At 34.7% G+C, this 12520-nt stretch overlaps 1 protein-coding gene across 1 annotated transcript; it reads right to left on the reverse strand.

Moving 5' to 3' along the window:
• Positions 1 to 2294: 2294 nt before the first annotated feature.
• LOC130797770 (eukaryotic initiation factor 4A-9-like) lies at positions 2295 to 5451 on the reverse strand. The gene is made up of 5 exons (XM_057660515.1): positions 5238 to 5451; positions 4591 to 4660; positions 4405 to 4511; positions 3898 to 4328; positions 2295 to 3218 (listed from the first exon to the last, which is right to left on the reverse strand). The coding sequence occupies exons 2-5, from the start codon at positions 4656 to 4658 to the stop codon at positions 2583 to 2585; spliced, it is 1242 nt and encodes a 413-aa protein (XP_057516498.1). The 5' UTR covers positions 4659 to 4660; positions 5238 to 5451; the 3' UTR covers positions 2295 to 2582.
• Positions 5452 to 12520: the final 7069 nt, after the last annotated feature.

The raw sequence follows: 12520 nt of genomic DNA on the forward strand, positions 1-12520 counted from the left end.
TACTTATTAACATTGATACAATTTAATTAACATATCACTTACCTTTTCATAACATGTATTTTAGTTTTTATGGAACCCATACCCTGCGGAAGCCTACGCAGCTGTACCCGAACACTCGGGGATTCATTCAGGTGCGTGGAGGGCCTCTGTACCACTCATATGCTTCGACATTGTCGAAGTACATCTACCAGAGCGCGTAATGCGCCAATATGAGTTGGTACAGGGCATTCCACCGCCTTGTGACACTGAACCCCAACTGCACCTAATTTCGCGCAAAAATCAGGGTGGGGCAAACTGGATGGAGATCAACTGGCGTCACATCGCTCGTTGGGATGGTAGACTGGAGCTGTTGGCACAAGGTAGGCCGATCGATGTTCATGGCGCACCTACTACACCAGACTACATGTCGTGGTTCCTCTCCATCACGCGCCGATGGATGACACCACGTGCCATCTTCGCAGCAGCAAATTACGCACCTGCTGCGCCTACGATGACCTAATATGTAAGTCTTCATTTGCATTTATATGATTAAGTTGCTGATTAAATAATATAATGTTACATTAACTAAATATTAATTGCGGGCACAAGGTGCGGCATACGTGATGCGGTACAGCCACGAGGAGCCGGTGAGGGAGATTGCGCACATGCTCGCCGGCTCGCAGTTCTAGCAATTCATACCGGAAGTCGCTGCAGAGTCCTCACCGACTACTGCCCATACGCACGTCTCATCTCCTGCTTATGACTACCATTTGGAGGAGATGGACCATTCATACCCCGTTGACATTGCGGGGACCTCGCAGGCTGGGCCATCACAACCATCAAAGTACCAGTCCCCTCCATGCCAGAGTGACACTCGAACGCCTCTTACTATCGTAGGAGGCGTAGGAGACCAACTCAGTTGGATAGCGTAGATGAGGGTCGTGAGCGTTAACGTTTAACTTTTGTGTATTTGAATCGACTTTGTATATATATATATATATATATATATATATATATATATATATATATATATATATATATATATATATATGTATTTTTATTGAGTTGTATATTTCAAACATTTGTATATATTTTATTGTATATATATGTTTAATTACTTTATCATAGCCTCCAAGCTTTGACTTATGAATGATCGGAGTTTTGACGATGAATCATGCCGCCTGAAACATACATTGACTTGTAATTACTTATTCTAATGTCTCTAGTTCAAATACAACAAATAACAACTCAAAAATTAAGGAAAAAAAATATTAAATAGTTGTTCGCAGTTTCGTAGTTAGTAACTACGAATAGCTTCAAACCACAGATTTGGAATTTTCACTTTGAAAATTTTTTGAAACTTAGTTTATTTAATTAATTTTTTGTTTTTTTTGCTTTAAGTATTTCAAATTTTCGAAAGGATAAGTCTTCTTATTTATGGATCAACACTTCATTAATATTATCATTGCTATTGTTAACTATCTGAAAACAAATAATAATACATTCAATAATTACCAAATGAACTAATTTTTGTTGCATGTTCTTAAGCTTCAGCTACTTTTATAAGAGACCGTCTCTCAAAGAGACGACTTCAAAATAAAAAGTCCACCTTATTTTCTCTTTAATTTGTATTAATTGGGCTAATATCAACACCAATGGCAAGTTTTTGTTGCATTTGGGTGATCATACAGGTATATGTGCATTCAGTTTATATTGTGTTCCCCTTGGAAACCTTGGAACCAAAATAGGAACCTTAACCACTAGCGGCTGCAATCCAGTTTGCTTATGTTACGAACTGAAACAGAACCAGAGATAGACCGGAACTAACCCAAACCAAACCGTGTCCATATTTGGCCGCATGAGGAATATAATAGCTTAACATTGTATACCTCAACAGAAATCCATTTATCAGCAAAAAAAAGCATTTTACTAAAACATTACACGGTTACACTTACAGAAATATTCGTTACGTTTTCTTAAGCATAAGTTTCCCAAAATCCTCTATAAGAAGCCAATGGAGTAGAACGATCAACCATGTTTGCTTAAACGACACTTGCTACTTTCAAAATTGTTTCCTATAAACACGACTAAAATATGGACTTCTGAACCGATCTACGACTCAATTTATAAGAAATCTAGGCGAATGACGAACAGAGATAAGCAACTAATGAAAGCAGAAGGTTACGCTAAAGCCTAGGAAACCGTTATATTGAAACGCTAAAACGGAAGTAATTGGTGCATTGATGTCATCTGTAAAGTGGAAAAAGTACTACTGCAAATATGGATTACCCAAAAACATATATCAAATCCTAATCTTAAGCCAAAAAAATGCCTAACCAATCTATCTGCCACAACAGTTTGGCTCACGGGCACATTCAAATTGTAGTAATGCAGTTTACAACCAAAACCATGCCAAAACGATCAGCTAACATGCCAATAAGGGAGGTCATCCTTGAACAAAATTTAATCTGGGGCATCGACAATACATATAGTGATGTTCCCATAATAGATTATAAAACAAAGTAGAAAAAAACACCCAGAGAATTGCCCAAATCTTTACTACTCGGACAAACAAACCATAAACAAAATCACTTGTTATCAACTCAGATAAGATCGGCAACATTAGCAGGAAGCTCCTCAATCAATACATTGTAGAATTTCTGGATATCAGCTAGCATCCTCTCATCATCCCGAGTGGCAAAATTGATGGCAACACCCTTCCTTCCAAAACGCCCACTACGTCCTATCCTGTGAAGATAATTCTCTGGTTGAGTCGGCAAATCATAATTTATAACCAGCGATACTTGCTGCACATCAATTCCACGAGCAAGGAGGTCGGTGGTTATAAGGACACGGGATGACCCAGAACGGAACTCACGCATAATGATATCCCTAGTGTTCTGGTCCATGTCACCATGTGTGGCTGACACTGTGTGATCACGGGCTCTCATTTGGTCAGTCAACCAGTCGACCTTCCTCCTAGTGTTCACAAAGATGACACTCTGAGTGATTGCCAAGGTCTCATAAAGGTCACATAGAGTGTCAAGTTTCCACTCTTCCTTGTCAACATTCACATAGAATTGCTTGATACCCTCAAGGGTGAGCTCATCTCGCTTCACAAGAATTCTAACAGGCTTATTCATAAACTTTCTGGTAATCTCAAGGGCCTCAGGCGGCATAGTTGCAGAAAACACTCCAACTTGTATCTTGGGTGGTAATTGTTGGAAAATGTCGTAGATCTGTGGAAAAATCAGAAATAAGTTTTAATAATAAAAAAACTTCATTACAACATATACAAGTGATATGACTAGCTTACAACCCCCACCTAATTTATGGGCATCTACGTCTCCATGAAGAATTCTAACATCTAGCTTTACATGAATAGACTATAAGCCAGGAAAACCCCTAGTACCAATTTGCTTCAGCTCCACTTTAATAAACATATCTAGCACCTAGGTATCACAAACCCATACACTCTAACGTGGAACTAAAGTTTCAAAGCTTAAAAAATTCACATTAAAACCCAAACAGGTACAGTTTACAACAGCAACAATATTCACTGAGCATGACTACAAACCCTAAAAGGAAAATTAAAGTAAAACACTCCCCTATATCCAAAACATTACAGCCTAACACATGATCTATAGTTTACTAAAATTTACGTGGCACTGGACAGCACCGAATAGCAGCAAGCTGTCAGCTCTCAAACACATTTTTCCCAGTTTGAGGCAAGTGATCTTAAGAGAATGAGGAAAAGCAAAGAACTTAAGAAGTTTCTCATAGAACATATCATATAAATATAAATAACAGGCTGAAACTTTGAGGTGAGAACAAAATTTGCTACACTGCACAAGTCTAATTTTTGAAAGAGCATATAACCCAGTTAAATATGAACATACATCAAAATGTACACCATACCTGATCCTTAAAGCCCCGAGAAAGCATCTCATCAGCCTCATCGAGAACAAACATTTTGATACTACTTGCACGAAGAGAATTTCTACGCAACATGTCAAAGACACGCCCAGGGGTACCAACAACCACATGTACTCCTGCAGCCAAGATCCTTTGGTCCTCTCGCACGCTTGTTCCTCCAACACAAGCATGAACCTTAACATTCGAATAATCACCAAGGGCACGCATAACCTTCTCAATTTGTTGAGCAAGCTCCCTAGTAGGAGCAAGAACAAGAGCTTGACAATCCATTAACTCATAATCCAACTGCTGCAGGATCCCAGAACAAAATGTGGCAGTCTTACCAGTACCAGACTGTGCTTGCTGAATCACATCAAGACCCTTGCAAAAAGGAACAATTCCCCTTTGTTGAATGGCAGACGGTTTCTCAAAACCTGTGAAAAACGATTCAAAAAATCAAGAATATAACACACATAAAAAATACATGAATACAAATCTGATTGAAATTACCATAAGCATATATTCCTCTAAGAAGATTCTCATGCAAACCCATTTTATCAAAGCTTTCATAAACCTCGTCGTATGAAGTAAAAAAATCATTTCCTTCCTCTGAAAGCCTAAAACATAGAACATAAGGGAATCAATAACGTAACTCGAATCATTTATAAGGCAAAGTTAGGGAGTACAAAGGCTTACAATTCGGACATCTTGTTGTCAAACTGACGAGCATCAAACTGTGATCCTTCAGGTGCAACTCCAGCCATGACTACATTGATCCATGAAAAATTAAAACATGCATATTTATAGTGTATACAAGCTTAAATCAAAAATCACAACAAAATATAAAAAATTGCAACATTAATCCCACAGTACAACTAGCAAAACTTCTACACAAACACAGCATCCAAGAAATCAATAATAAAATCAAACAAAAATCAAGCAAAGAATCCAAACACAAATTGCTATTATATTTTATGTTCCATCTAAATTTGCTACGTATTTTTTACATTCGTCGAATTGAGTTTTTGCAAAAATAACTCCTCATGTATATATACTAATATGATTTTTTTCACAAATATTCGACCTTTAGACAAAAATCCACCAAAATAAATCAATAAAGATCATAAGATTCAGCATCATAACTCCAAATATTGTTATTAATTGGTAGCAAACATCATCAAGAAAACGCAAATTACACATCAAATTCAAATTTCAAAACAAACAAAATAAATCATGTAACATCATAAATAGATCTCACAACTAATCAAGAGGTACGCTACTAAAACATATAAATCTATTTAGTTATTAATCAGATAAATCAAAAATTAAGAGAAGAAATTTACTTGGAATTAATGTCAAGAAAAATGCAAGAAATTAGCAAGCGGATATTGAAAAAGGATGCTAGGGTTAGAGCCGTGAGAAAAACTCTTAACAGAGATCTGAAGAGAGCGAAAGAGTGAATCCTATATTTCCACTCATATTAAATTAGGGGTTTTTTTATCCTATTCGGCTTTTGGTTCAGAGCTTTGGACTATCACAAATTTTTTTGGTTCAGAGCTTTGGACTATCACAAATTTTTTTCATGAAACGGTCTCTCCAAAAAGATGTATCATACTTAAATTAAATAGTCCAATAATAAAAAATTTTAGCTTATGAGCTTTTTGTTTTGAGGTCGTCTCATTATAAAACGGTCTCATATAAAACGGGTTGTTGTATTATATTGGTGTGCTTAGACCGGATCACTGGTTAAAACAAAAATTTGGAGAGATATCATGTTTAGTTCACATCAAAAAATAATTTTTTTGAAATGTCACATTAAAATTAATAACCATTAAAAAAACTAGATTTCTTGAGAGATCGACTTTTTGAAAGACGACTTCAAAAGCACTGCTCAATTTATAAAAATGCCTATTACGCGCTTGCATTTCACAAAAACACCTACTATAATTTTTAGTAGGTATTTTGAACTAGTTTTAGCAGGCATTTAAATAAGTTTTTGTAGGTATTTTTGGGTACTGAAATAGACATTTTAAATAGTTGATGTGGGCATTTAAACTAATTATAATAAGTATTTTTGCATACTGAAGTAGACAAATAAACACATACAGCACTTAACATAAAGTCTTACACCAAATAACCTAAACACCTACAGCACATAACATAAATACCTACAACAAATAACCTAGACATCTACAAAACATAACAAAAATACCTACAAAACATAACAAAAACACCTACAGCAAATAACCTAAACACCTATAATACATAATCTAAACCCTTGTAACAAATAACCAAAACACCTATAGCACATAACACCTGCTTGACAACTTCAGCATGTTAAAGACACCTACTTGACGTATCTTAAATGTCTACTTGAGATATCCTAAACCCCTATCAAATAAGCGTGCAGTTACACTAATTTTTCGTTTTTTGTATTAAAAAAAATCTTATGAGCCAACCCAATTGAGATCATCTCGTTAAAAGACGGTCTCTCACAACAATTGATATAAAAAAACTTGGTTTTAATCATTTAAAAATAAGCTTTAATTGGTAAAATAAGTTACAGTTCGTAAGAATCATTTTTAATTAGAAAATATCAGTTACAATCAGTTTTAATCAGCACAACTTGGTTATAATTTTTGACTAAAAATCAGTTACAGTTAGTAAAATCCAAATAAGTAAAAATCAATTTCATTTAGGAAAAATCAAATACAAAGAGTAAAAATCAGTTATAATTAGTAAAAATCAGTTGAAATCAGCAAGGTTGAATCAGCAAAATCAGATGAACTAAACGGTGCCTAAATTGAAATTGAACCAAGTCGGTCACATGTCTGTTTTAATTAAAATTGTAAAAGTTTTGAGTTTGACCTGAATATACATTTATATAAATAAGGAAAATTTGATTTCAAAGGTATGAACTTTGTCTCTTCCGCTTTTAAAGATTCAAACTTTCATATATTTTTTAAAGGTTCGAACTTTGGGGTGCCTCCGCTTTTAAAGGTTCGATTTACCTTTTACGAGTTGAAATGGTATTTTTCATCCTTTTTTTCCCTTCTTTCTTACGTCTTGTACTAGTGATCCCCTCCTTTCTTCACCATTTTTCAATCCCTAAACTCTCTATTTCTTCACCATTTTAAAGCGTTGCAGTTGTTCCTTTCACAAGTTCAACATTCTCCTCGCATTCAATGGAACTAGGGGTGTTCAAAACCGGGTACCGGGTCGACCTGGATCCGGAAATCCGGGATCCGGTTCCGACTCGGTTTAAATCGGGTCGGAAACCGGATACCCGGTTTTCTTAGAATGTTTTTTTTATTTTTTTTTTGTCTTTTTTTCGTTCAACTATGCGTTTTTATCTCTATTTATATTTAAAATATTTTTTTATATAAAATTCAAATACTAACTCTTTAAAAATATTTAGGTTAATTAGTCATAAGAGAAAAATTAAGAAAATTAAAAAATTGTTACACATTGGTTTAAGTAAGAGCAATTATACAAAAAAATTTATCTACGGGAGAAAAATTATATTAACATTCAATCCAAAATTAGCATAATAGATACCATCATTATTTTATTTATGAAAAAGTAATAAAAAAATAAAAAAACGGATACCGGGTACCTTGTTTCCAAAAATATGTGACCCGGATCCGGATCCGATACCCGGTTTAAAAACCGGGTACCCAATCCGAATTATTCGCTTTACAAAAACCGGGCAAATTATCCTATTTTGAAAGCCGGATACCGGGTAATCCGAATCGGATATTTCAGATCGGGTTTTTTTGCACACTCCTAAATGGAACCCATCCCAATCTGCTTGCAATTGTTTGTCATCTTTCTTCTACTATGATTCCTTTGAAGAAGAAATCAAGAAAGAAGGATTTGAAGAAATTAACGAAGAAATCCATGACACTGTAAATGCAGTTTTGAAGATTTTTATTGGATATTTGTTAATTTTGAAGATTTTTATTTTTTGAAATATTAATTGTTTGCTATCTTTCTTCAATTGGGTATTTGTTTGTCATCTTTATTCAATTAGATATTTGTTAATTTTGAAGATTTTGAAGATTGCTCTTTTATGGAGTTTTTTTTTACCATGGTCTGTTCATCATCTTTCTTTCCTTTTCTCTCTTTTATAATTTCAATTGGCTATTTGTTTGTTATCTGTCTTTCCTTTCCTTTCCTCTCTTTTATAACTTCAAGATTTTGAAGATTGTTGTTTTAGAATTGGGTTTTACTAGATTTTATTGTACATTTAAGGTTATTTACTTTCGAGGTTTCTCTTAAGTTCTTCCATCTTTTCCACGGGTTTGCTGAATTTCTGTTCCTATTCTTTGATTTTTTGAATAATCTTGAGCTTCAAAAGGTCTATTTCACAAAATTGTTGTTGCTTGTTACTGTTATTAATTGTTAATTCATCCTGTTTTTGTGGGTGTTGTTGCGATTTCATGTTTTTGAAGAATTCCTTTTAAAGATTTATAATTTGTTATTTATTGGGTTGTTTTTAAGATCATCAAACAAGAAAATATCATCCTTATGGCCAGAAATGGCAATGAATCCTGGACCCGGATCTGTTTTGACGGATTTGGGTCCTATTTTTTAGACCCGTTGGTTCCGGGTCAGATCCGGGTGTATGTAAAATTAGCGGATCCGGGTTCAGGTCTCAAAAAAATATCCATGCCCAGATCCATAGATTCAAGAGATCCGTTTTTATTTTCAAAAATTCTACTACATGCAAGATCATGTTCAATATTGTATTGTGTCTGCCAGTGTATTTAATTAGAATGATGTTGATGTAGTTATTATGTTTAGTGTAATCTTAGTAAGTTTCATCATGGCATATTTGATAGGACTTGGATTCTTTCCACCAGTATATCATAATTTACTTACACTACTCTCCAATACCTATTTAAGACAATGCACAATTTCTCCATTAAATTATAACTTTGAATCTAAATTATATATATATATATATATATATATATATATATATATATATATATATATATATATATATATATAATTAAAGTTTAAAATTCTATCGTTATCGCAATACGAAGCAGAATTTAATCAAATACACAAAAATAAGCTTGGACCCGTTTTGGACCCGGACCCGATACTTGATTAGTGGGATCCGTGGATCAGGATCTGGGTGCTGAAAAATTAGACTCGCGGATCCGGATCCGAATCTGGACCCTCCTTTGAAAAACGGATCTAGATCCGGGTCCACTAGGATCCGGATCTAACCCGTTGTCATCCCTACTTATGGTGAAGATGTCATTGTTGAAGGATAAAGAAGACTTGGATGAGTACAAAAATCAGATGCAAGAAACAAAGGGAAGAAGAAGGCAACCTGATATTCCAGGCTATCAAAACCGGAAGAACCTTTAAAGACGGAGGCACCCCAAAGTTCGAACCTTTTAAAAAATAAACTAAAGTTTGAACCTTTAAAAGCAGAAAAGACAAAGTTCATACCTTTAAAATCAAATTTTTCTATAAATAAATATATTTTTTATTATTTGTTTTCAAAACTTTAGAAATTAATATTATGTTCAAAATTTTGTTATCTTTCAATTCTTCTCGATTTTGAATGTTTTTCAAAATTGTAATATTTAAATTTGTTTGACTTTAAATTACTCTTTTAGATTTAAGAGCGAATAGAGTCATCCAAACTTATCAAACTCTACTAAAGTATAATTGTATTCCTAAAAACTTAATGCTTTTAATTTTGTGTTGATAATCTATATTAAATTTCTAGTTCGAGTCTATGTACTATAGCATCAACCTTTGAATTTTTATCCAAAGTCCGTGATCCTTAAAGATTCAGTTGATTTGTATCCCTTAAAATCCCAAACATATAAACCTTATGTCAAAAACTCCATACAAAACCTTCATCAAAACATAAACCACGAAAACATCTATCTATTCATCACCCAACCACTAAGTTATAAAAACTCTAATGCTTAGAATCTTCCATCAAAAATTGAAATTCCGAAGACCTAAAATTCACAAACGACCCCTAGATAGAACCTTAAAATTTAAAACTATTCACCTCTTTCATCATCATTATCCTTTAAACTTTCAACATACATCCTTAACTAAAATATCATTGAGTATCTCTACCTTACTCCACTATAGCCTAAATACAAATTAGCCTGATCGAAATTGGAGGTTATGTGGGAGTATTCAAAATCTACATATAAACCTTCTTTGAGTTATATGGAAAAGAATTACCTTTGGAGACTAAAAATATATACACTCTATAAGCTCAAAAAGATACGAATGTAACTTCATGTATTCCATCTTCATCTTGTACTTCTACAAAGCCCCTTGAAATGGAACATGCATGTGACAGAAGTTAACCTAGGACAACAAATGTCGAAGCTAATTGGGAGTGTGTGATAACGATAGTGTTGATGTTATAAAGCTCCTTCCAAGAATGATGTGCTTATGAGTGAGCATGTCATAGGCAATGACATTACGCTAGACAATATTCCTTTAATTGTTGTTCCCCACCTTATGCCCAAGTCCCTCTACTAGATGAAAACAAAAGGATGACTCTTGGAGGTCATGGCCATGTGGGACGACCTTCACTCAAGAAAGGGATTTCCAAAAGGGTCAACTTTTTGATAGAAAGGTGTTCTTATACGAATGTAGACTACGAAACTAAGACATCAAATTAATCTTGGCGTTAAAGGGCAAAAGGGTATGTAACTGAAAACTTAGGGGTAGGAAAAATTCATATTCATCCACATGGAAGATTGTGACATATAAAAGTAAGCATTGACCGAGTCTTGTTTGTTAGCTAGCGACATTGTGTCATCTAGACGCATTTTTTGAACATCTTCGGTGATAAATATTTTTATTAGACATTGCGTTTTGCATGACCTAACAATTAAGGTTCAGTGTATGTTGCGTGACAGATGGTGAAAGCCTAATTCGGTATAGATATCATGTCACCTATAAGTGGGCAAACCCTTATTTCCATCTATAGTAGTAGGAAAGACTCTTATACTCTCATCTCACGCTTTATGAAAGCAATGCAACACAAACCCTTGAAAAATTAATGAGTGGTTTTTCAAAGAAGACAATGATAGGGGTGTGTATGTTCACAACAATAACGTAATCTTCCAACATGGGTTTTGGGTATTTAAACTTTCCTTCGACGGCGCCAAGCACTACAAACCTATTATTTCCATTAACAATAGATATTTGTGTGGTAAGTAGCTAAGTATCAACACACCCACTTCACTATGATTACCCAATATGGTAATACGGTATCTCTCCACATGCCTTTGCATTGGTTAAGAAGGAGCGTATAGCTGCATGGTTTCATGCCTCTGATTCGTAGGCATATGGCACTGGAGATGGGTTTATGTGTTATATTTAATAGATGTGCAAGCATTCTAGAAATCATGAATGAGCCTGAATGGCAACCGCCTCAAACGAATCATAAATAATGTATATGTCACCTACTTAGCAACTTCAATCGTCATATGAAAAAAAATAATTTAAAGATTTTTGGTACGGCTGCAGAATAAAGACAAAAACATAAGGTCATAGATTGTCTAATTTGAAGGCAATTAGATCAACTTAGACCTCATTAGGTATCCTAAATCATGCTTACAGAAATTATTATACTTTTACTTTTTGGGCTTATTTAAGCCTTGATCATACATATATTTTCTTAAGAGTTTTATCCTTCCAAGGCTTACGCAGCACTACTAGAGCACTCAAGTCTCCTGACAAATGGGTGGAGGGCATATGTACTACTCACTTTCTTTGACGAAGTCAAAGCTCATCTCTTACATCGTAGGGATGGTCATGGATCCACAATTATATTGGACTTGTTCCATACCTGCTCTTATTATAAGGTTTGGGTCTAATTTTTTAGACCCAGCGAATTTGGGTTACCTTTCATGGTTCCTGTCTATCATTGGGTGATGAATGACACCACGAGGTGTTATTGTTGCAGCTTGGTACGCTTATTCTTTCCCAACCTTCTAGAGCGACCTACTTTGTAAGTATTATTAAATAATTTTATTCAACTAAATAATTAACTTTTCATTTATTTTAAGCTTTTGATCTTGTTGCGGACACAAGGAATGATGTCGATCATTCACTCTAGTCAAGAGCAACGGTGAGAGACATTACTCAAGGTGTCCTCCAAGGTTCACAATTAGCAATTCTATTCAGGCATTAAGGAGCAAATTCAACATGCTACATCACAAATTAGCTATGGGCAAAGTTTGTCCCCCTTCACCACCAACAATTGCATTTGGAACAGATTTACTTGTCCAATCCATATGATGGTATAGGGTCCTCTCAAGCAGTCGCGGGTGTCTATTACTAATCCCCTCTAATACTGGAACAATGCACTACATTCTCTTACTACCGTAGGAGATGAAGTAGGCCATCTCAATTATATGCGGTATTTGAGGGAAATAAGCGTTAGGACACCAAATTTACTGTATATGTTACACTATTTGTAATTATATTTTGTTAAATTCTCATTGAATTATTACGCAATTTGAATATATGTGTAATGCATATTGTGTTAAATGGAAGTTATTAAAGCATAGAGGATGCGACGATGAAACATTTCGCCGTGGAGTTGGCCGACTAGGCTTTG

This window comes from Amaranthus tricolor, chromosome 13 (genome assembly GCF_026212465.1).
Source record: "Amaranthus tricolor cultivar Red isolate AtriRed21 chromosome 13, ASM2621246v1, whole genome shotgun sequence".
NCBI classification, from domain to species: Eukaryota; Viridiplantae; Streptophyta; class Magnoliopsida; order Caryophyllales; family Amaranthaceae; genus Amaranthus; species Amaranthus tricolor.